The sequence below is a fragment of the Thunnus albacares genome, chromosome 17 (genome assembly GCF_914725855.1).
Source record: "Thunnus albacares chromosome 17, fThuAlb1.1, whole genome shotgun sequence".
Classification (NCBI taxonomy): Eukaryota; Metazoa; Chordata; class Actinopteri; order Scombriformes; family Scombridae; genus Thunnus; species Thunnus albacares.
The window spans coordinates 24,090,732-24,116,478 of record NC_058122.1 but is presented as its reverse complement, the minus strand read 5'-3'; the positions used below and the strand labels follow the sequence as shown (position 1 = coordinate 24,116,478).

The 25,747-nt window shown below is 37.3% G+C and overlaps 3 protein-coding genes across 7 annotated transcripts; 1 reads left to right on the top strand and 2 right to left on the bottom strand.

The window, feature by feature from the left end:
• Nucleotides 1–1,765: 1,765 nt before the first annotated feature.
• zgc:153292 (uncharacterized protein LOC100003014 homolog) lies at nt 1,766–8,142 on the bottom strand. The gene is made up of 12 exons (XM_044332036.1): nt 7,798–8,142; nt 6,079–6,280; nt 5,894–5,926; nt 5,430–5,548; nt 4,984–5,092; nt 4,531–4,572; nt 4,395–4,427; nt 4,073–4,306; nt 3,105–3,208; nt 2,741–2,906; nt 2,582–2,646; nt 1,766–2,409 (listed from the first exon to the last, which is right to left on the bottom strand). Exons 1-11 carry the CDS (start codon nt 7,860–7,862, stop codon nt 2,602–2,604), a joined length of 1,152 nt encoding a protein of 383 aa, XP_044187971.1. The 5' UTR covers nt 7,863–8,142; the 3' UTR covers nt 1,766–2,409; nt 2,582–2,601.
• Nucleotides 8,143–9,035: 893 nt separating this feature from the next.
• Nucleotides 9,036–16,288, bottom strand: rusf1 (RUS family member 1). 2 transcript variants are annotated; one of them, XM_044332034.1, is made up of 14 exons: nt 15,854–16,288; nt 15,690–15,767; nt 14,757–14,871; nt 13,959–14,004; nt 13,416–13,448; nt 13,219–13,324; nt 12,089–12,190; nt 11,311–11,381; nt 11,007–11,191; nt 9,849–9,906; nt 9,701–9,765; nt 9,463–9,591; nt 9,306–9,371; nt 9,036–9,204 (listed from the first exon to the last, which is right to left on the bottom strand). In XM_044332034.1, exons 1-14 carry the CDS (start codon nt 16,001–16,003, stop codon nt 9,119–9,121), a joined length of 1,290 nt encoding a protein of 429 aa, XP_044187969.1. In that variant the 5' UTR covers nt 16,004–16,288; the 3' UTR covers nt 9,036–9,118. The 2 variants fall into 2 exon arrangements, with proteins under 2 accessions (XP_044187969.1, XP_044187970.1); XM_044332035.1 differs by lacking the exons at nt 15,690–15,767; nt 15,854–16,288 and adding an exon at nt 14,241–14,486 and having other exon boundaries at nt 14,757–14,846.
• A 1,125-nt stretch (nt 16,289–17,413) lies between these two features.
• On the top strand, nt 17,414–25,461 carry LOC122967403 (transmembrane protein 265-like). 4 transcript variants are annotated; one of them, XR_006398593.1, is made up of 4 exons: nt 17,414–20,235; nt 20,313–21,919; nt 24,216–24,439; nt 24,654–25,461. XR_006398593.1 is itself a non-coding variant. In XM_044332037.1 (2 exons), the coding sequence occupies exons 1-2, from the start codon at nt 24,218–24,220 to the stop codon at nt 24,804–24,806; spliced, it is 375 nt and encodes a 124-aa protein (XP_044187972.1). In that variant the 5' UTR covers nt 23,720–24,217; the 3' UTR covers nt 24,807–25,461. The 4 variants fall into 4 exon arrangements, 1 of the variants encoding a protein (XP_044187972.1); XR_006398592.1 differs by lacking the exon at nt 20,313–21,919 and having other exon boundaries at nt 17,425–20,235; XR_006398591.1 differs by having other exon boundaries at nt 17,428–21,919.
• The last annotated feature ends 286 nt before the right edge of the window (nt 25,462–25,747 follow it).

The window sequence follows — 25,747 nt, the reverse complement described above, 5'->3', positions numbered from 1 at the left end:
ATGACCAGGACTTCCTTTCCCAAAAGCATCTTTAGGTTTAAGGTAACAGTAAAAATCCATCTTACAAACTTCTTTGAGAGGTGTTTCCCAAAAGCATCATAATTTAGATGCTATTAGAAATGATCATAGATTAACGAGTGCGTCCTTACCACAGTGTATGTGTTTGTGTGTGAATGTAGGAACATGGTGGATGTTTGTGTTTATGTGTACCGACAACCTCACTGTCCTCGAGCAGAGGAGATGACAGAGCCGGAGGGAAAAAAACAAACACATTCATCTTATGTTTATACTGAAAACACACAGGGGAAAGAAAAAATGAAAAAGGGGCTCAACACACCACACAGCGAGGGCGTTCACAGTGTAATGCGTTGAATTCAGCTGACTATAATTACTGTATAAACAAAAACAAAATCCAGGAAGTCTTGCTGAATAATTGTCCTAAAGTGGTGCAGACAACCATGGAGAAAAACTAAGGCACTCTGTCTTTAGGTGAAATAACATAATAAATGTATTCTTTGAGGATAGTCAATCAAACAGACCAACGCGTATCAACTCTGAAAACTAAGGCACTCCATCTTCATCAGAGTTTGAACCTGACCCTGATGAAGACGGAGTGCCTTAGTTTTTCTCCATGGTCGTCTGCACCACTTTAGGACAAATATTCAGCAAGACTTCCTGGATTTTGTTTTTTTTTTGTGTGTGTTTTCACCTGCTCTACTGAAGAGCACCTGTCGTATGAGCCATCAGAACCATGCAGCACTTCCTTCTCCTGTTGTGAAATATAATTACTGTATATCTGAGGCTCAGAGAGAGAAACTGATCACAACACTAAATTCTCTAGGAATTACACCAAGCCCAAAGGCCAGAAACCTCAGTGTCATCTTTGACTCAGAACTGAACTTTAAGGCTCATGTGGGGTTTGTCACTAAAGCTGCTTTTTATCATCTCAACCAAATTACGACCATATGAGCGACTAAAGGTGATAAACGCACACTTTAATATCTGACAGGCTGGACTACTGTAATGCTCTTATCTGGTGTACCCAAAAAAGTTAGAAATCAGTCACAATTAAGTCATAAATCTGCTGCCTGAGTGCTGACTGAGACCAGAAGTATTTAGTACGCAGGATTACAAGAGTTGTGCTTTTCACCTTTGGTGCCAGAACATCTAATGAGTTAAAAGAAATAAGCAAAACATATAGAACTGCCTTTCCACTGCACCGGTTCATGGTCCCCCACAATGAAAAATCCTGTAAAAACTGGTCCACAGTTGAACCCATTGCTGCTATACCATCAGAATTTGTCTTTCTCAGTTATGTTTATGATGTTGTGGCTTGTTTGGCTGGTCAGAGGCGACTACAAAGAACGTGATTCAGAAAGAGTTAAGACACCTGAAAATATACACACACTTGTCTTACCATCTTTAAACAATAAGTCTTTTAAAATCATTGTTTAAAATGTACCAAATCTGTCCATTTAGTGGTTTGCATTTCAAAACACTTGCGTGTGTAGTATTTTTTTTTTTTTTTTACCTTAACACTGTAATCTGTAAAGAAAAGAGGAAGTAACCTGTCTTTGCACCACTGGAATTTTCCTGTGTCAAGTCTGACACAGCATAAACTGAATCTTTAAAGCTGAAATCAAGTCATGGTGCTCTAATTATGAACTATATACTGACACGTCACTCCTATTTTGAGTACACGTTGATACACAGGAGTATTTTTGTTGTCTCTGTTTGCATATTGCATTAATAATCACAGCTATAATTGTTCATTTTTTACATTTTATAGACAAAAATGACAACAAACAATGAGGAACAGCAGACTTATATTTGCCAGATCAAATGCCTCAACTGTCTGGAGAGTAAAGCTCCGCAAATACAAACACAAAACTCCTGATCTATCAGACTCATATTGCTCAAACCCAACTGACATAAGCTTTGAAAACTTTTGGTCATGACTATTAAAGAAATCATCGACTGAGCTCCTGCTCCAGCATCCTGCATCCTGCTCAGTCAAAATGATGTTTTTGAGATTCATTTCAATTCACTGAGGTGACAATTTCAATACCTGAAATAAAGTATTACATCCAATAACATGACACAAGACTGATAATTGTCTTGCACTGAGTTGATGGACAGAAAAACGGTTAAAAGCCAACACACTTTGGATTGAACAGGTTGAAAATGTCAATTAATCCTGCGAAGGATGCTGTAGACGTTTGCAGTTGTATCTGTAATAACTGTCCAGTCAACAGTCAACAAAGTCTTCATCTTGTTCAAACTAGTGGGGTACAAAGTCCAGCTTTTCCATTACAATCCATAACTGGGTCAGAGCGCCTCCAGAACCAAGAAGTATCCTTCATCCCCAGTTTGTTAATGTAACCACGTCTGGTTTCCACTTCAATTCGCCTGAAAAATAATAATACTGTGAGACAAGTTGTACGTAAAATTCTCTGATATTCTCAAATATACAAACATTATCTTTCTGGAAAAACGTCTTTAAAATGTTCTTAAATATTCCACAAACTCCTTTATCTCAGAAAACTGTTTAATATTATACTAATATATGGTATGTACTTACTCAAAATGCGCCTTAAATATCTATCTAACCACGAAAGCACTCTCTTGGATCTTGGAGTAGACAAACTGTGGGACAGAGAGGTGGAGAACACAAAGGTCATTTCATATACGTAAACAAAGGTTCATCAAAACTAAAACGTTCAAACCTTTAATGACGTACATTCAGACCCCTGGGAGAATGTACGGGCTCCAGTCCTCTACAGCAAAGCATTGAAAAAGGCCTCTCCTTAGTCTTTGAATGTTCTTTGAAGCACAGACTGAAAACCTTGGCGGGCAGGTAGACGTCCCAGTCGGCTGCATGTTCCTCTATCAGATCACTCACCATCCTTTTGGGAAGCAGCAATTAGAAACGTTACAGCGTTTACATGAAGGCGTGATGAGAGATTTTTAATTAACAATTACCCGACATGTCATGCATAGTGTCATTCGTCAATTTAACAGCGTCATAATTAAAGTGGCAGTAAAATATGATGTACAAATGTTACAAATAATACATTGATACACCTGCAACACAGAGTACAGACCTGTCAATCAGCTGCTGTGTGATTAAATCTGCAGTCCCGGTCTGCTGATGATAGACCACGAGAGCGACGGTGACCTTCAGCTGGTCTTTCAATTCTCTGTTGATCTAGCGTGAGAATATAATGACACAGTACATCATGTATGTCAGACACAATATTACAATATCTTGATCAATATTACGATAGCTCTGTAAGTTTTCTTGGACTTTCTTTCTTCAGTCTTTCTGAAAACATGTTCCTGCTGTTTTCTGGCAATATTCAAAACTTTGCGGTCTACTGCTGCATAGTAACATTCGAGCGCCTAGTTTAGTTTAACTGATATATAACGTTTTGTTAGTATTCCACATGAGTCTTGTGTCACGTTCACATCATATTGGACAGATGACAAAGATAGGAAAGACTCCTGTGTTTAAGACTTGGGAATGTTCACGTTTGCTGACAACTTAAGATGGTTGTGTGATTGCAAAGTTGGTCTTGTGAGGGTTAAAAATACTGTGCATTGACAATAAAGCATTATATCAATTAAATTTGGGTTTAATAACCTGTAACGACAGACTTTGGCTGATGCAAGGAATCTATTTTTGTTTGGTTTTCAGGAGCTTTTGTATTTAAAACGACTAGTCAGAAATATCAAAGCTTTTAGTTTCCAGTCATAATTACAACTTGGATGTGAAAGCTTTTCGCAAGTCAGAAACTGATAATTACAGTAATTCCAATATCACATGAAGGCAGCATTGGAGCCATTGGTATTCTGTCTAAGGCTCATGGGAGCTGTAGTTCTTACCTAGCTGGTGGATCAACTGAGCGAGGGTGGAATTAAAGAGGACATGACATGTTTTTTGTGATTTTCTGTGATTTCTATCCTGTTATAATGTCAGATGTCTACATTAAACATGTAAGTTCAAAATATAGACCTCAAAATGTGCATGTTATGTCCCCTTTATTCCCTACAATGATATGAGTGCACTCACTTTGTGGACTATGTCATGAGGCAGTCTGGAGAGGATTCTGAACGGGTAACCAAAGTGGGCGATGATGTCCGCGACGTGCTTCGCTACATGCGAAGGGAGGCACATCTGCATAGGTACAGCTTCCACCCACTTGGAGTAGTAATCTGTCACAGTCAAAATGTATTTGTGTCCGTTCTGTGTTTGCGGCAAAGGTCCCCTGACATCCAGACCGAGCCACTGCCACGGCTCTTTCACCTGCCAATAAAAATCCAAGTTGCTTTTGTTTGCATTTAGCAGAGCTTTGTTGCAACACTTTTAAGTAATCATGTCGTAATGTGCTTACTTCTATCACGTTATCAGGATCTTGACAGTCTGTCTGTGAAAAGGACAGAAGAGCGTTTGATTTTAACACTTAAAAATATAGAAGTCGAAGTATAAAAGACAAAATATTACAGTTTGAAAACATGCTGCCTACTTACATTATCATTGTTATCATCACCATCTGGAGCCCACTGAATATCCTGTTGGTCAATGTGAAAAATTACACATTTAATATAAACATGACATCACTGTATTTAATAGTAAACATCTGATAACACAAGGCTTTTGATTTGCCTAATGACCGTAATACATTTAAAAACTTAACATTTGTACTAATAAGATCCCAAATTTATTAAAACACTGATTGTATCTAAGTCTGGTATGATGATACACTTGTCTTGTCACAGTATTTTAGGTTCATTGGTTGTATATGAACTCAGCATTATGAAGAGGTTTTAAGAAATGTAGGTTTTCATTGTTAATATGCAAAAATCAAATCAAATCATCTGTTTTACAGGGACGAACCAGGGAACAAAAAATAGGGAATTTCTATGATATGAAGTTCTGAGTGTTCCAGTACAGACAGACAGTCTGTGTCTGCAGCTGCTTACCAGAGGTACACAGTAATCTCCATGGAAGAAATGTGGAAATGACTCAATCTTCATCAGTCCTTCATCTACTATAATCCTCCACTTATCAGTCTTTTTTGGATCTTTGTCTCTGATGATAAAACAAGAAAATGACAAGAAATTAATGAGACAACAGCTCAATTATGAACAAATGTAATGCAATACATAAGATACATCAGTTTTTTGAACTGTAAACTATGAAAAGATATAAAAGTAAAGCCCGGAATAAAAAAAATATAGACCTGGGACATGTCCTGGAGATTTAGTAGCAAACACCTGCATTATTATAACTTTTCCACTGTTTTTGTGTTCAGTGGCTTGTTTACACTAAAGAAATATGAGTAGAAGATCACAAAAAATCCCAATGACATAATGGTAGTAAAACAGGAAAATACAGACTGGTGTTTCCCCGTCTAGAAGTAACATACCCTGGAGGCTCTTCCTCTGTCTGGCTGAACTCTTTGTTCGAGACGCTTCGCTTCGCTCTGGCAGGAGCCGTCGTTGGAGACCGAGCTGGATTCGTCTGTGAGGCTTTAGCACCAGCTGACTGTTCAGAATACAAGGAAACAGTTCTTATTCTGGCTGTAAGCAGTTATGCTGATTCCACGGTTGTTGCAGAGAAGAACAGCTTAAAAAAAAGACGGAACTTTTCTTAATATTCTTGATTTTTAAAAGAGGATCTATTATTTCAGCTCATTTCCAGCTGTTTATTTTTATTCTGGGACTCCACTTGAGTAGCTTTGCATGTGTCACAGCTCAAAAAACTCTTTATTTGAGCCCAAAACACTTGCTAAAATGACCACAAATGACTACTCACTCACAGAATTTGAACAGCTAACTGTAATAAAACTATAAAGTATATAACAGAAGTATAAATACAATATGCTCTCACCTTATATCTCTTACTTCTTGGAGTGATGGAAGCCTAAATCAGGGAGAAAGTGACATTTTAGTGAATAATCAAATACAGATAAAGAGGATTTTTAAATGAAGCCACTGAACTATTAAAAGGGATTTTACTGTCAAACATTTTCTATTTTCAAATGCTCCACTGACACAGAGTAACTACATACAAACCTTCCTTTTCTGCGTCTTGTCGGGGGATGAAAATATGGTGGGAACTGCATCTTCTTTAAGCGTTACGGATTTGCCCGTTCGGTCGATGTACTGTTCCTCAAAATGATTGCTGCACAGCACAGAGAAGCGAGTCGGCGTCCAGTCCTTCCACTTCATGTTGACTAGCCATTTCCTGAGTTTTCGCTGGTTGTACAGCGGAAACCTGAAGTAACAAAAATCTCATTAAAACAAAACCAAGCCAAAGTCCTAGCTCCTCTATGTGTTGTTTACTCTTGAATGGAGGAAATGCTGCACTGAACTCCATTAAAATCAGCGTATTTTGCCCGTTTCTGACACTGGAAGGCTCCAGATGTTTCTACATAAGAAGTGAATTTTCCTGCACACAACAGCGACTGAGGGATGGTTCGTGTAAATATGAGTCAAAGTTCTTGGCAGAGTAAAGAAATAATGTTCTACTGTATGTATACATGTATGTATTAGAGATGTGTGGTATCAATACTGCCAATCATTTCCATTTCTGTGATTATCATTGTTTTCAGAGGACACAGTGAACACAGAGCAGCTCTCCTGCCATCATTAGCAGTTTTGTTTGGTTTAGTCACATAAAAAAGAGCTTTTTACACGTCAAACAGATGCAACAGATAACATTTACTACAAAATATTCCAATCCAGAAATCAATATTTGGTATACACCATCCACCACAGTGTGGCCTGTGTTGGACGTAATAGGAATATCAATTTGTTTTTTGCATGTTTGTTGCTCTAATAATTGCCAGATTATTGATTTTGACGTTCAGTGTAATATTCTTGTATGTATACCAGGATTATTACAGCCCCACAGGGTGAGCTTCTCAAGTTTGAATGAAAACATTTGTAAAACAAGGTTGACAAGTAAAATATGTAATACAATCAGTGTTAAATATAAGGATCAAAGGATTATTCAACATAGATAAATGAGTTAATCATGAGCTTGTTTGTTTCTTTTTCTTTGTTTTGTTTATGTATTTATTTTTTCCTGTATGTGTGTATGTATGTACTGTATGTATATGTATATGTGTATATATGTATGCATATCATACTACTGAGTCACTGTTTTATTATTATTTATCTCCATTATACAATATATAAATATTGTAAGAATGCTAGACGTATGAACACTATCATCTGTAAGCAAATGCAAATCTATGTAAAATGCACTCTTGCAATAAAGTATTTAAAAAGAAAAGGCTGCAGTATAATAAACATGCTTTGTCAGATCAACCTGGATAAAAGTCCAGTCCATTTCCTTTATTTCAGGCAGCTAATAAATTAAACATATACTCTTCAGTAAGAGGGTATAATATATATTTACTGCACTATTAATACCAATGTTTGTTTCATGTATCTCTCAAAGTCTAATGAAAACAACTCGCCAAGATGTGTATTTCCATCAGTAAATAACTAAAACTACATCCCAGCTGAATACAAGTCAACTCCACATATGTACACAGACAGACTAATAGTTTGTTTCTGGAAGACGGTTCCTCTCGTATCGTTTTTTAATAATAAAACATAGCGACGAACCGGGAAAACCAAGCCAGCAAACACTAATAACAGGCGAACGTGATTCATAATACTTATGTTAGCTAGTTAGTATGTTAGCCAGTTAGCATTACTATCTTAGTTACTTCACAAATCTGCTTTTGGGTGACAAATTGATTACAAATATTGAATACTCACTTGAAAAACTTTACATCTGATTCGCTGGAGCTTTCACAGTTGTAGGCACATTTATATCGCCCCATTTCGTTCACAATTTCGGCCAAATTTTCACAAGACACAGAATTTGTTTTGTTTCTGTTCTTTGAGCGAAGTCAAGCTAGCAATAACATAACCTCAACATCCGGTGAGACTTACAGCTTCATAGCATGTTTCAGAGCTTGTAAGGTAACAACAAAGTGAAATTATAGTATATATAGTATATAGTATATAGAAGTACATGTCATATATTTATTTTAAATAGTTATCAACATTTGTTACTTCTTTTCGCTAACTATACTTCTTTATTTCCGCTATAACCGTACACACTATTGCTAACTTGACGCAACTGTTTCGCTAGCGGATGTTTCTTCTTCTTCGTGGCGTTTTAATTGTTTATGAAGGTTCAACGGCGCCTCCTCATGGATAAATGATAGAAAGGCAGTCTGTCATATTTTATTTGGATGACACATTTGTATACAGGTAAAACAGCGTATTTTACAATAAAGAGCAAAATCAAATGAAAAAACATGTTAAACAACAGACACTTGATCACTAGCCCTCCAGCTTTGATTTTCATTATAACCATCAATAAAAAAATCAAAAATACAGGGTTCCTACACATTTTAGCCAATAGATTTCCACAACTCCTCCATGACTTTAAGCCAAATTTTCATTCATTTGAAATTTTCAAACATTCTGTGAAGTCTTAGTATATAAATGATAATGTGAGGGGTTTTTTAAATATCATTCCAGATAGCTAGCAATCAGACATGGACAATGTACTTAATAGTCATGAAACCAATATGTAAAATAATTCCCTTTAAAGAAAATACTCTAAAACAATAGGGTTTAATTATTGTGTTGTAATAATCATAATTGTTTTACAATCCCCTATTTCAATCTGATCTAAAGACAGTCCACATGAGTATCCACACACTAAGCAGTCCTGCTTATGGGGAAATGAGTGTATGTATTGTTCATGTACAGTCTTCCTGTTTCCCCTTTGGAATATAATTGAGTAAAAACAAAACAAACAAGAACAACATTTGGTCACAAAACGAAACCGAAAGCACCTTTCCAGACCTGGAAACAACTACTTTCAAAGTCCAGGACTTTTCCAGGTTTTTCATGACTGTAGGAACCCTGAAATATTCCCATAGAAAAATAGATTTTATTTCCTTTACTTGCATCATACCCATAGAGATTTGAACACAGAATGAATCATCCGAGGTCCCGTTTGTTTAATAAACATTAAACAATATGATATAAACAATGAGAACAGCTGCAGATGTTTCACAGCTCAGTTGCTTTTTGTTTTCCATTCAACTCTCCACTCATCCCAGTCCAGCAGAGTTCGATTTACGTCCCATCCTGCAGCTTCCACGCCTGTCGATGAAATTAGCAGAATATTGTTTCAACCGGTAACAAACAAATGAAATAAATCTTATGATATGTGGGTTAAACAGTGTGTGTGTGTGTGTGCTCACCTTTGAGAAACTGACTGAAAATTGTCTCCATCATCTTGTGACTCTCATGCACCATTTCCCAGTGACCTTTTAAGACCAGAATAAAAGTGTTCAGTGTCTAAAACAGTATAACTTCTATGAATGTAAAGGAGGAGAATGAATGGAGGTAAATGCTCACCTTGTTTTTGTGTCGGAGGTTCTCTGGAAGTTGCAGAACTCAACATACTTCGGAGCCACACAGCTTGACACATTGCTCTGATTTCATCTCGTACTGATGCGTCTGGTCCCAAACAAACACAGACGGAGCCTGAAAGAAAGACACCGCAGCTAAAATACAGTCAAACTTTTACAGGTTTTACAGTATATGTGGCTGTTGTTGTTCTGTGGGAGGATGAAGGCTTCACATGATGACATACCGTTTCTCACTCCTAAGAGATAAGGCATGTTGTTATCCTTCAGAGCCAGATTAAGTTCCTCTGGACTGCAAAATAAGCAGAATTATATCAAACTTTTATCGTGTGTCCATTTTTTTATCGTGTAAGCAAAACATGCAAATGAAATTACCTTTGAACAACCTCCTGCAGCCTCACGCCAAGTTTGATTGGCACCGTTTTCCTGAACTCTGGAAAAAAGTGAGAGCAAAGTTCATAATTATTGAATGCAAAGACATATTAAAACTGTGCAGCAGTGGAAAGTAACTAAGTACATTTACACAAGTACTGTATTTCCATTTTATGCTACTTGATACTTCCACTCCACTATTTTGGAAGGAAATATTGTACTTTTTCCTCGACTACATTTATTTGACAGCTTTAGTTACTTTCTTACTTTTTCAATATTAAAGATGAAACCAGTATTTCTCAACCTTTTAGTCTTGTGACGTCTTACAACAAAATCAGTGTGTAGTTTTGGCTCCTTGTCATGTTTCAGAAGTTGTTAACAGCTCCACCAAATTGTGGTTTTTCCCTCTAAACTCACATGGTTTCATTTCAATAAATGTTCAAATGATCCAATATTTCACCAGAAATAAAAGATTAGAGGAAAACCCCAGAAACTGAAAACAGATTTGTGTATCAGAACTTTGTTTTTTCTTCTTTCCTCTCCCATTAATCATCTCACGACCCCTCAGATTTATCTGGTGACCCTTTATAGGGACCCCGACCCCTATGTTGGGAACCACTGGACTAAACTAGCTAACTGTATATAAAGTAGTTGAAACTAGCTCCACCTCCAGCAGCTACAACAGTAACATGCTGCTCTAACACTGATGCTTCACTATTAATAATCTAATGATGTCATATATAATAATATATCAGTCAGAGGGACCAAACCACTACTTTTACTGCAATACTTTAACTACATCAAGCTCATAATACATAATAATAATACTTATGTACTTAAGTAGGACTTTAAACGCCACAACAACTGGATACATGAAACAGTCAACTAAAAAATATCAAAGCTAGAAGTTGTTCAACGTACTCCTGATCATATTCTCCACATATGTTATGAATTATAATATAATATATATATATATATATCTATAATGTTGTCATTTTGCTGTTTCAGTCTATTCTGTACAAATGACATGTATTGTATGACCTGCTAAAGGGTTTCTTATCTACATTTACAGTCTAATTATAGAAGGTGTCGTTTGTCGAGACAAATCTGTGATTTGTGATATAAATAAAATCTGACTCGACGTAGAATCACGACTCTTACCCAAGAAAACCGGTTCTTTCAGATTGGCTTCTTGTGGACTCAGGATCCGCCTGTCACTCAGGTACTGCTGCAGCACGATCGCAAGCCGTGCCTCGTTGAGGGTTTCCATGACAACCGAGCGCACTGCCTTGTAGTTGGCAAAGAGGTGAAGGACGGTGAAGAGGAAGAAGAGGCTGAGAGTCAGTCTGAGGGACAGAAACAGAGATGATTTGACAGTCAATGCTTTGAGGAAACTTCCTTGTATAAGATTCTTTAGATAATTTATACTCCTATGATGGATCCTTATTCTACCCTCAGCACTTACACTGGATTATCAGTGACGAGGGGAATCAGCAGCAAACTGACCAGCAGTCCGGCCAGATTCACCAGAGTCTCCTGTAGGAAATAAAAGACATGGAGGCAAGACAAGAATGAAATTCTCCCTCAGCAGCAACTATTCAGAGACACTAATGATAATATTCACACTCCTTGATCCACCATATTTTCATGATTTTTCAGACTTGTATTAATAAGTTCATCAAAACTCAGGAAACTGCAGCAATTATACAACTATCACAGTTTTACAATCACGCAACAGAATGCTGTGAAGTTGTAAATACCATCTTATTATTTTTACTTTAAAGCTGAAACGATTAGAATTGTTTAGTCGACTGAAAGAAAATTAATCGAGTTTAACAATCGATTAATCGTGTCAGTGATTTTACAAGCAACAAACACCAAATGTCGTCTGGTTCCAGCTGTTCAAAGGTGAGAATTTTTTCTGTTTTATATCATTACAAACAAATTATTTTGGACTGTTGGTTCAACAAAACAAGATATTTGAAGATGTTATCTTGGGTTCTGGGGAATTAATGGACATTTTATAGACTATTAATCGATTAATCAAAGCAATAATCAGCAGATTATTTGATAATGAAAACAATCATTAGCTGCGGCCTTATTTTACTTCTTTTCTCTGCTATGATTAAAATATAGAAGATCACATGAAAACGTACCACAACTGTTATCTATCACAACATATTAGAGTTCAGCTTGTGTTGCTTCATGATAAAGTAACAAGTCCAGTGAAATCCCAAACGTACCTGACTGCCGTCTTTGGCGGAGATGTCGGCCATGTTGTCTCTACGAGCCTGATGAACGGTCAGAGCAGCTCTGGTCGCTCCGCCTGCCACTCCGACGATGGACTGGAGAACAGAGATACACATAAGAGCACCAAGTTGTGTTAAAGACCCTGAAAAACTTGGTTTTAAATGTTGAGTATTTCTCCATAACAGTAAACATTCCTGATTAAATAAGAAACGATTCTAATGTTTTATTTATTAAGACATTTTAACACTTAAAAACTGTTAATCTGCTTCATCGGGACTATCTGGACTGTAGATTAAGCAACACTTTGGTTCAAATGTTGCTTAATCCTGATTGTTGCACAGAAATAAGTATAATAATAAACTTCAAACTTTACTTCAAAAGTGAGAAGAGGCTCAGACAGAAATATCTCATGTGAAACAGCCTGAACAGATGTAACTTTGGCTGAAATGTTTGTTTTTATGTAGGAAGTCGTCCCTTATAGTTAGAAGCTGATTGAGAAATCAGCTTTTCAGGGCCTTTAAATCAACTTATATCTATAAATAAATACCAAACAGTCGATAAGAGTTGATAAGAGTTTAATCTGTCAACAGAATAATTGCACCTTTACAAATGCTGAGTTTGATCGTTTGTGTCCATTTCCTATCACAGTTTCACAGTTTGTACCCTGTTTCCTGCAGTGTGAGCTCCATCCATATATCTCCAATTTGCTGAGCAATGCAAAATGTGAGAATAATGGATGAATGAATGGAGATAAATGGCAGTTCAGTCACACTATCAGGTCACTGTGTCCTCGGGCCTTCTTAAAATAGAGCAATGTTTCCTTGTGACCTCTCGTCACAGGCTGCAAATGTAACTGGGTGGTGACCAGTTCAACCAAACAGTCAGTTTAGATTTTTTTAGGGGCCTTGAAATGTTAAATTCTCCAGTAATTCAAGAGCAAAAAGCTTTAAAAGATAAACATAATTTTATGTAGCAGAAATACTTTTTCAATCTGCTTTCCAGTTCTGTTTACTCACAACACATCAGAATAATCTTGCTAGATGAGAATAATCCAACAGATTTGTTGATAATTGTATCAATAACAAAATAATTAACTTAGCTTGAGTTATTATTTTCTCTTTACCTTAAATATTCCTGCAGTGCAGACAATCAAGGTGAAGAAAGCAGGAAAGAACGGAGCCAATATTTCCATGAACATGGCGATGTCGTTGAGAATATCAGCAAAAAGCCTGATGAGAAATACAAAAATGAACATCGGACATCAAAAGGTTTTTACGACTGTAACATCTTCAAAGTTTTTGTGCCTGGACACCTGCGTACCTCCACTTTTTGGCCTCAGAGTCCAGTTTACTCCTGGAACAGAGACACAGACACGGATTATAAAGAGTACAGCTGCAATAATTAGTCGATTAATCAGCAAATTGATCATCTGAAAGTAAATCAGCAACTATTTTGATAATCAAATAATTGGTTTGGTCATTTTTTTCAAGCAAAAGTATGTTGGTTTCAGCTTCTAAAATGTGATAAATTAATCGTTTTCTTTGTCCTACATGATAGTTAACTGATTATCTTTGTGTTTAGGACTGTTGATCAGACAAATCGAGACATTTGTAGATTTAATCTTTGACTCTGGGAAATTATAACGTTACTTTTTCACTATTTTCTGACATTTTATAGCCAAAATGATTAACCAAAAACTAATCTGCAGGTTAATTGATAATGAGGATAATCATTAGTTGCAGCTCTGATAAAAAGTAATTCCCAGCAGTGAATTAGAGCTGCACAAACCGAGAGAATCCGTACGTCAGATTTAAGCTCACAAAACTTTTATTGGGCTGAAAAAAGGCAGAAATATGAACTCACCCTTTCCGCCAGGCGAAGAGGATTCTTCCCAACATGCCGGTTCCATCTGCAGGGAAAACATTAGTTTGTTATTCTACTTCCAGCTGGGAAAACATTAACCATGCATGATTAGCTTCAAATATATACTGTACAGTACTGTGCAAATGTTTTAGGCACTGAGAGTAAAGTGAGGATGCTTTCAAAAATACTGCCATGAATAGTTATTTATCAATTAACTTGATGCAATGATGATTGTTGTGAGCAGCTTTGCCTTTAAAACAGCAGCAGTTCTCCTCGGTTCACCTGCACACTGCATTTCAGGTACTCGGCAGGTCGGTTGTTCCTGCATCTTGGAGAAGTTGCCTCAGTTCCTCTGTGGATTTCGGCGTCTCAGTTGCCTCTGTCTCTTCATGTAAACCCAGACTGACTCCATGAGGTTGAGATCAGGGCTCTGTGGGGGCCAAACCATCTGTTGCAGGACTCCTTGTTCTTCTTGTTGATGAAGATAGTTCTTAATATTCTGGTTGTGTGTTTGGGGTCGTTGTCATGCTGCAGAATACATTTGGGACCAATCATGGATAAGAATCTAAACATCTAAAGTGCCTAAAATGTTTGCACAGTACTGCATTTAACTGCAAACAGACTAAAGGACAAACAAACAGGGCCATCATAGGTCAAGTAAAATGCTTAACATCATGTAAAGAGAGGAAAAGAAAAGGAAATGGGCTTCAGTGCAGTATCAAGATCAGTAGGTCTTTTATGTCACACAAAAAGCTAAAACACTTTTGAGGAATTTTATGTTATATTTTAAAGGATCACCTCTTAATAACCAGGTGACTGTGGCTGCAGCGACTGTTGCCTCTTGGTTTCCAACCCCAACACCTCTAAGAGACGCCTGAGTGGCCAAAGTCCCTGACAGAGAGCTGGAGAAAGCCTGAGAGGAGAACAGAGAGCTTCAGTTTGATGCAGTGATAGAAGAAGTATTCAGATCAGTGTCAGTATTCAGTGGTTTGGTCCCTCTGACTAATATATTATTATATATGACATCATTAGATTATTAATAGTGAAGCATCAGTGTTAGAGCAGCATGTTACTGTTGTAGCTGCTGGAGGTGGAGCTAGTTTCAACTACTTTATATACAGTTAGCTAGTTTAGTCCACTGCTTCCCAAACTAGGGCTCGGGCCCCTCCAAAGGGTCAGCAGATAAATCTGAGGGGTCGTGAGATGATTAATGGGAGAGGAAAGAAGAAAAAAACAAGTTCTGATACACAAATCTGTTTTTAGTTTTTGGACTTTTTCTCTAATCTTTGATTTTTGGTGAAATATTGGATCATTTGAACATTTATTGAAATGAAAGCATGTGAGAAGTTTAGAGGGAAAAATCACTATTTGGTGGAGCTGTTAACAACTCGTAGACATCTGAAATGTGACCCCGACTACACACAGCTTTTTGTAAGATGTCAAAAGCCAAAAAGGTTGGAAACCACTGGTTTCATCTTTAACAATGTGTTGTATTTTAAAAGCTTGTTATATTATCCATTGTGTCAAATCTTCATCTGAAAAGTAACTAAAGCTGTCAAACAAATGTAGTGGAGTAGAAAGTACAATATTTCCCTCTGAAATGTAGTGGAGTGGAAGTATAAAGTAGCATAAAATGGAAATACTCAAGTAAAGTACAAGTACCTCAAAATTATACTTAAGTACACTACTTGAGTAAATATAGTTACTTTCCACCACTGGTCTTTTCTGTACCTGCACAGTATCCCAGAACTGGTACTGCAGATAGTCCCCGCTGACACTCTCTGGATAGCCTTGAGGCAGAAAGACACTCTGAAATATTAAATATTAAAATATTTAAACATCAGGCTGTATGAACTGTCAATAAAAGCTACATGAGAACAGTTATAAGTCCATACTTTAAAGACTCCAACAATGGAGTTTCCTCTCGATTCCCCTTCCCTCCCATCTCTCCTTCTCTCCATCACTCCATCCTTTGCTGAATACTTCCAGGACTCTGCTCGGCCGTATCTCTCTGTGGCCAAAACCACACCTGTACCTCCCTCCATTTCAACCGCTGGGAGCGAGAAACAGACTGAAATAAACTGGATTTAATTCATAAAGTCCATTTAATGAGAAGAGGGCATGTTACTGTCAACAGCCGACGTGTCCTACTCTCCTGTCGTGTTTTTCCGGGTTTTTTTCCGCCTTCACGGTTTGGAGCTTCCTCATTGGTCCGCTGGGATTTGAAGGCGGAGCTACGGTTACGTCACAGAGAGAGTCGCTCCTACTTTGAAGCGCCTTACGTGCAATTATAATACCGATCAATTTCCAGTAAAATTACCTGCTTTTCATCAAGGTCTCTTATCTACAAGCATAATTTCTCACCTCATATATATTTCAAATGGAACAATAAGGACATTTTGTATAAACACAAATCTATATTTTTTTAAATCTTGGTTCCAAAACAACATTATTCTGGTTGACTGGTTTAATTGGGATGGCATATTATTTATTTATCAGGAGTTTTTATCACAATATAGCATTCCTGTAAGATTATGTTAAGGTTTTTGGTGCAATCCTTTCTGATGCTTTTTAGCCAACAACCAAATCATCAGTTTCTACCGTCTCTCACTTCAGTGCACTCTAATGTAGAGAAATTTTGTTTTTCTTTACATCTCTGTAATAACAATGAATCCATAAGATCGCTTCTTCAAAAAGACATCATCACACTAACATATGTGATCTCAATTGCTTTGTGAATAAAATTTTATTGTTTTGTATATGATCATTTTGTGTAAGAAGAAATTGTAAATGTTTTACATGTTAATAAAGAAAAAAATCTTCTCCTATATGGGAAAACCTGTTTTTCATGGCAAACTAAGAATACAAATAAGTCAGTCTGTCAACTTTTTCAACAAGACATCATAAACACACCCTCTGTCTTATCATATTGCTGCACATTTGTTGGAGATATTTGTTGGGAAAGAGTATTTTTTGACTAACAAAGTCAAAGAGATATCGTTTAAAATGCTTCACAGGTTTTATCCAACTAATCATTATTTGCAGAAACTCCAGAAAGACACTGATATAAGTTGAACCTTTTGAGCTCAGAGAAAAATGCATTTATTTTAATCCTGTCTGCACACAAAACAACTGTGGAGTAAATTGTTGCATTTCATTGCTGATCAAATCTACCCTCACATTAAAAATATTATTTGAAATGTATTTATTGGGACCATGTACAGTGTTAAACATAAATGTTACCATTTGATGTACAGCACCAGAGTTAGCTTATAGCTAATTTTCATCTGCAGTCCCTTACAATTAAAACATATAACAGCACAATAACTAACAGTACAAAGCAAAAAACACACAGGACACATACAAAATACAAAGCTACACACAACAGCACATCACATACACCCACCATGTCGACTAGAAATTAATAATGTAAGCTTGTCAAATTAAAAGCAAGGATTCACTGAATATGACTCAGTTTTATTTAATAAATTTGTTTATTATTTTGGCCAAATTTTATATCCACACATCAAATTTTTAAAGCAAGAAGCCAAACTTTTCAGAGCTGATTGTCCATATCAAACATTTTTCTACATCTGAATATACAAACAGAAAAGCTGTTAAAACTTAAGACTCCTGTGAGCATTAAAATATATTTATTTTCTTTTATTACAGCCTTTAATCCCTCTGGCGTGTTTATAGACACCAGTTGTGTACACAAGGTACTGTAAACTCGTCTCAATAAAGCTGATTAAAAATAACTCAAAAGAATCATCCCTATAATAAAGTTTATTTTACTATGACTTTGAACGACTACCAAACCACACATACTTGAACTTTATTGTCATCATCTCTGTCAACAAAACTGCAGTTTCATCTCCAGTCAGATGCCAATAACGATATAAAAGTAGCAACCAGTGTTGGGCAAACTAAGCTTCATTTATACTCCCAAGCGGACAGCTGCAGACATAACGGACGGGTAGTTGTCCTGTTTATTCTACCTTCTAGGGTCCGCTTGGAGGATATGTTCCACACATGCGCAGTAGATCTTCGTCTACAGGAACACAGCGTTGTGACCGCGCGGACACAACAAATTGCACGTACGCGGATGTCCTCACAGAGCCTACGCGTATACTCTCTGATGACGAAATTTACATCATGCGGACCCTAGCGGACCCTCACGGACACGGATAGTATAATTTCAACATTACTGAAAATTAGTAATTAGTTACAGTTACTGGTTACTTCTCTTAAAAAGTAACTAAATTACTTACCAGTTACTGCGTATAAAAAGTAACTAGTTACTAAGGAAAGTAACTTTTACACTACTTAAAGCTGAAATTATACTTTCCAAGTCTGCGCGGGTTTGCAAGGGTTTGCTAGGGTCCACATGACGTCATCATCAGAGTGTGTACGCGTAGGCTCTGTGAGGACATCCGTGTACGTGCAATTTGTTGTGTCACAACACTGTGTTTCTGTAGACACCACAGACAGTTAGTTGTTCTGTTAATACTACTTTCAGGAGTCCGCTTGGAGGACACGTTCCACACATGCGCAGTAGATCGCCGTCTACAAGGAGACAGCGTTGTTTGCAGGTACGCGGATGTCCGCACGTAGCCTACGCGCACACCCTCTGTTGACGAAATTTACATCACGCGGACCCTCGCGGACGCGGAAACTATAATTTCAGCTTCCTTAGTGTCCGCAGCTGTCCGCGTACGCGTTCGCTCGGGAGTATAATTGAAGCTTAACGCGAAAGTGCCAAAATCTCAGAGTTCAATCCACTTGGTAAAGAGTCCGTTTTGTTTTTCCCCACAACCCCCCCAAAAAAAATCAGTTCAGTCCAATCCAGTTTCATGAAATCCGCTGCGGGTTTTACCGCACATCCACAACTCGAACCAAGAATAGCAGCAGCAGTTGAGAAACTGGTTTTACGTTATAACATTATAACTCCAGAAACGAGGGTGATGTTTTACCACGAGCTGGCTGCAATGACGTCACTTTAAGGTCAGATGACGCTGTGTTTGTGTTGTGTGTTTGTGTGCTGTCATCTACAGCTGGTCACTATATTCACAGAAGACAAAAGTAACGAGTAACGAGTAACTAGCCCATTTAAATGTCAGTAATTGTAATTGCATTATTTAATTTGAATTTAATTACTAGTTACCGTCAAAAGTAGTGGAATTACAGTTATTACAGTATGATATATAAAATATAATATACAGTTACACTGGTAACAACACATACAATATAAAATAACAGCATAAAAATACTTTAAATTGTACAATAACGCCCATAAAAAACAGACATCCATTACATAAAAGCTATATTAGGTATAAATAAGGTATAAAAATCTAGATACATGTATCAAAGTAGTTGTTATAGTGAGTTGTATGGCAAAAGTATGTAAATGAGAATAGATGTTGAAACTGTATAATTATTGTATTATTGTACTGAATTGCAAAGTAGCCTCTTTATACAGTTGTACTGCACTGATCTCTGTGGTTATTATACATTGTTCTGTTGCATACATTTGGAGCTGTACTGTCCATGAATGCATACATGATATGTCAGAGGAGTGAGATGTGATGTGGAGGGGATGCAAGGTTATAGTTTACGGAAGAAAAAGCTGCTCCTGAATCCTGACGTGTGAGTCTGAGGATGTTCCTGGAGATCGAAGGTCCTCGGTGATGTTTGTAGCTCTCTGTGTAGACGTCCTCGATGTCAGGCAGGTGTGTTCCAGTGATGTTCAAGAGTGAAGAGGCTCATAAGCATCACGCAACTCTTATTTTTCAGTCAAATTCACTATCAACCAAAACATAATCAACAGCAAAATTATATACACCCACTGAACTTTACATGCTCCCACTGGGAACAATCATCCAAACTCATAACATCTCTTTTTGCTGCCTCCCACAATTCCCAAAATCAGGCCAAATTATAGAGGTGTCTCCAAGACATCAAAGACTGGTTAGCTTTTAACTTCCCTCAGTTAAATGAGGACAAGACAGACTTTGTACTCTTTAGCCCGCCTACAACATACCACTGTTACTGTCTTCCATCTCCTTTCTGCTTAAAATTAAACATTTCCTCTTACCCTCTGAAGAAAGGCTGAACTGCTGTAACTTCCTCTACCTACCGAAGGCATCTATCAAGTTGTTATTTCCTGTTTTCAACTTCCATCCACGACGCTGCTGCCTGCTTATTAACAAGGTCCAAGAAACGAGACCACATCACCTTTATCCTGGCATCCGTAGACTGGCTCCCCGCTCGTTTCAGGGTAAAATTCAAAATTCTTCTTATTTTCTATAAATCTCTCCCTACATATATATCTCAGAACTTCTCACCTCCTTACAGCTCCACCAGACCCTGAAGATTCACCACAAGACTCACTTTTATTCTCCGGCTTTTAATTGTGTTTAATCTGTTCTTATTTCTATCTGATTTCTGTGTGTGTGTTTAGACTTGTTTCTATTTTAATCTTGCTTTATTTTCACATCTGTTATGCACATATATGTCCTTATTGCTTGTATGTGTTTACAGACATATGCTTTTCAAGTGCTATATAAATAAAGTAAAGTTTAATAAGCTTTACAGTTAGAAAAGAAAAACCTTTTCCACGCTATTCTGACTCAACATGTTTTAACTTTATTGAAGCTACATGTTTCTCAATCTGACGGCATTACACTGCATTTTTTTCTTACAGCTGCAACATCACATTAAACAGAAATATTCTACATTTCGTACGCACAAAAATTCAGTCTGTAACATTTGATATATTTGTAAACTCTTCTGTTTCAATTCAAAATACACCTAAACCAGCCGTGTGTCGTGCAGTTTGGAGGAAGTTAATCATTAATTTAACTTTTTTTTCCTTTTTTTTAAACATTTCTCACTGTGGAGCATCTACAGCTTTTAAAGCACACAGTGACTTTAGACTCTTGTTATCTAACAGCACCTGTTGTTATTTTGGCCACTTCAATCAGATACAAAAATCTCTCTCCGCAGTCTTCCTCTGACTAGTCCGAACTCTTTCTAGACAATCATTTATTTGAGCTGAGGATGACTGACATGTATTAAAAACTATGAAGCAAGGCCAGATATAGTTACCATATTTATAAATAACACATCAGCATGGAGCCACAGAGGATCCCTCCCTCGTCACCGTGAGGCAAAGATCCAGCTGGCAGGTGGGGCGGGGTGACGTCAGCTCGGGAAAAAACATGCAGACAGGTACTTGTGAATTCCTGAGTTATGAAGGAACAAATATTCCTTATCAGTTGTTCACAGATCATGGGGATGACAGGAGCCAAGAAACACTTATAAACCAAGAAAGAATAATAAGCAAACACTTAAAGAATAGCATGTTTGGCCTTCTAGGATGAATTTACAAAACAAAGAGGCTGTGAGTGTTTCCCCTTCAAGGCGAGACAAGTACTGACACACCTTCCCTCAGGAATGTGAGAGAAGACAGCAGGAAAAGGGTTGTAAAACCGTCTGTGACATTGTTACTAATAATATAGATAGACAGAAACTGCGATAACAAGGAGCAGTATGTGACAACTACTGTAGCCGAGTGAACTGAAGTGTTTTACAGGCGTCTGTGTGGGAAGAAAAGCCAAGAGGAGAGGGAAAGATCTGAGCAGTAAATGGGCGTGTAAGTTTCACAGGGAGTTTCACTCCCGGCTTTCTTAGTCATGTCATTCAGCAGCTTAGACAGCAAAGAGGAGCAGGTCGGCTTCAGAGCTCTTATCTGTTGAGACTCAACGACTACTACGAGGACAAACGTCAGGTTTGGATGACCACGTGTGGACGTTTCAACCAAAGCTTTCACACGTAAAAGGAAGAAGATTTAAACTAGAAGAAGACCGTTTATAAGAAGAAGAAGAAGAAGACACCTGCCGACTATCTGATCAAGACTTTAAAATCCGAGGGAGTGTTCAAAGCCTTTAAATTTGGATCAGGTCTGTACTTTTAAGTAAGAATTCGACATTCAAATGGGGTTTAATTGTGTTTAAACTGTTCTGTTTTCTCATTCAAACATATGAAGTATCTGCTTCCTCTTGTCATTAAGATTTCATTTGTCAATTAACAAAACAGAACTACTTCCATTATTTTAACCCATATTCAATGTTTCCCACGCTTCTATATGTGAGAACACATTTAGCATCTCACCACAAATGATTCACAGCTCTGTCTAACATTACACAATGAAACTACCACACACTAAACCGCTCCGACACTCTTTCAAAGAGAAAAACAAGAAGAGTATATGGGTGTGCTGCATGCCATTCTTTGATCAAATCAGAGATGAGATAAGTTTTAAGCATTTTATGTTTTCATTTCTCTGTGACAGCTCAGCAGCCAAGCAAGAAGTTTTGACATTTTTAAAAAATGTAATCATACCCTGTCAACAGGGAACTGTTGACAGAACATTGTTTCTGATGTTACGCCATTTATAGATTACTTTCTGTTTCATGTTGGAAATACCCCGCACAGAGAAATTCCCATGTTCAGAACACACCATCTGACTATTTCTCAGAACACGTTAAGACATGTAGATGACAACTGTTTTAAAATTCTTTTAACTTAGATTGTTGTGCTCTGAGCTGTAGACGACGTGAGCAGGTCAGATAAAACTGTTACACTGAGAACATTTTCTGTTGTCAGCATGAATCAAAGCATTGTGTAGATGTCAGTGAGAGGATGTAACAAGCAGATCAGTTTCAACTCTCTGGAACCTCCTTTAAATCCCGTTGCACCAAATCATGCGTGGGTTGATTCTGGTGTGATGTCATAATAAATATCTCAGATTTAAAGGACTGGTTCACACTTTTTCAAGTCTGTCACAAAACAAGTCAGTTGCCCAAATAAACATTGACACGTTTTTCCCTCCTGTAATCCAGTGATGGAAAGTAACATTTACTTAGTTACTTAAGTACAACTTTGAGGTACTTGTACTTTACTTGAGTATTTTCTGCTACTTTATACTTCCACTCCACTACATTTCAGAGGGAAATATTGTACTTTCTACTCCACTACATTTATTTGACAGTTTTAGTTACTTTTCAGATGAAGATTTGACACAATGGATAATATAACAAGCTTTTAAAATACAACACATTGTTAAAGATGAAACCAGTGGTTTCCAACCTTTTTGGCTTTTGACATCTTACAAAAAGCAGTGTGTAGTCGGAGTGACATGTCAGATGTCTATGAGTTGTTAACAGCTCCAACAAATGGTGGTTTTTCCCTCTAAACTTCTCACATGGTTTCATTTCAATAAATGTTCAAATGATCCAATATTTCACCAGAAATAAAAGATTAGAGGAAAACCCCAGAAACTGAAAACAGATGTGTGTATCTGAACTTTGTTTTTTCTTCTTTCCTCTCCCATTAATCATCTCATGACCCCTCAGATTTATCTGCTGACCCTTTGGAGGGGCCCCACCCTAGGTTGGGAAGCAGTGGACTAAACTAGCTAACTGTATATAAAGTAGTTGAAACTAGCTCCACCTCCAGCAGCTACAACAATAACATGCTGCTCTAACACTGATGCTTCACTATTAATAATCTAATGATGTCATATATAATAATATATCAGTCAGAGGGACCAAACCACTACTTTTACTGCAATACTTTAACTACATCAAGCTCATTATACTTATGTACTTTTACTGTAGGATTGTCATGCAGAACTTTTACTTGTAATGGAGTATTTCAACATTGCTGCACTGGTATTTCTTCCACCACTGCTTTAATCGTTCCTCCTGTTCATACTGACCATTAGAAGATCCCAGTTTCAATGTTCATATGAACACCTGACTGTTTTAAGACAACTGAAAATGTTGTGATGTTACAGGTTGGTGACTCCAGGCTATTATTTTATTTAAAGAATGTAAGCAGGAAGATGAATGGAACAATAGATCAAACACAGTGTAAATAAAATGTAGTCAGTGAGGCATAAAACAACTCGCCACATAATCCTGAAAAGACCACATGAAAACTTGTTTCTCACAGACCGGGAACACTAAATTATAGTAAACTAAACATTTACCTAGGCAGGGTTTGTCCCCGGAGGTGCAACCAGTTCATTAGAAGTGCCTTTATCTTAAAAACAAACAATCCTATCAAGAGGGAACCAACTTAAAAACCATACAGCAGCCACTCACAGGTCATACAATTATTCTTAGCTTGAGACTCTCTTTTTTAAATTACTCAAATCATTTAAGTGCTTTCTTTTTTTATTATTATTTGCAGAAATGTCTAACTCATCTCAGACAAATATAACGGTGGATGAAGAGACCCCGTTAAGCACTGTTGCAGGATCAGGTGAAGCAAAAAATAATGATACTTGCCATCAAGTGATCAGCATCGCCGCCGCGTCCTGCTGCAGCGACAAACATCACAGGAAGCTGGCCGTCTGCAGCATCGTCTGCGGGATCTCCTGCATCGGGATCAAGGCTTTAATAAATTCAGTCAAGGTATATTTTATATTTTTCTTTTTTTCTGCCTCAGTTTTTCTCTCACCTGTCAATCTGAACGTCAAAGCTTAAAGCCGGCAGACAAGCTCGTGTTTACCAGTTCGAACAATTAATCACAAAAAAAAAAAACCAAAGAAAGGCAAAAGATGCTCTGCTTCATCTCTGCTGTCACTTAAATAATTCACAATATTGTCTTTTTTCCTTGCTGCGACAGGCTGAGCGAGAACCAGATCAAGCCGCAGCTGAGAAGTATACACAACGGGCGAAGAAGCTCGGCATCATCTCCATCGCCACATGGGTTTCCATTCTGGTTTTAACGCCTATGTTGATGATACTGATCTCATATCTCATCACTCTGATAGACTGATGGACTTTTAAAAACAGCTCCACAGACAGAGGATAAAACCAGCATCGTCTGATTTTGGATGGTTGTGTTACCGACGCAGCGGTCGGTACGAAGCTGCTTATCAACGACTACAAACCACGAAGAAGCTTTTAGTTACATGAAACACGAGGGGACTAGGAAGGACTATGTCTATCAGAGACCAAGAGATCAAAGAACTGCTGCCCCAGTTTACACTTTTAACAATTCAGCATTATTGCATTGTTACCATATTATCTTTATTAATGTCAAATGTATCAATATGTTGTGCTTTTATACAAAACAATTTTATAATAAAATGACAACAAAAGAAAAAACAACAAACTTTTGTGCTCTGAGCTGCTTGAAGCATCTTGACATACCCTCATAAAAACGGCAACGATTACAAATACGACCTACAAAACATCCATTTAAAAACAGATAAATCTTACAGTTAAGGCAACATTAAACATTTGGCATGACCAAGAAACAAAAACAAAAAAAAACAACAGGCAGTTTATCAAGTTACACAAATATAGACACCACAAGACAATCCAGAGAGAACCACAGGTAGTAAAGACAAAAAAAAAAAAAGAGCTAGCCAGCAGTGGAATCTGGACACCTCCCACTCTTGATTAAAAATGCTTTCTATTGTTTCTATTACATTTTAATACATTTTATACAACAAAAACCTCTTCAGCCTTAAAACCTGAAAAACACAAATAAGTGAACAGCGTCTGCCCTGAGCTGAGTAAACTGATTTTACACGGTCCATCGCTACTCGCAGACACACACTGACTGGGTAAGGACAGAAACTTGTTTTTTTTTTGTTGTTTTTTTTTTAGCGAATGAACTTACAAATCTCCTGCTGGCATGTTTTAAGTTATATTCAGCATTTAATAAAAAATAGCTGCCTTTCATTACAAAAAAAAGACTCACAATGATGC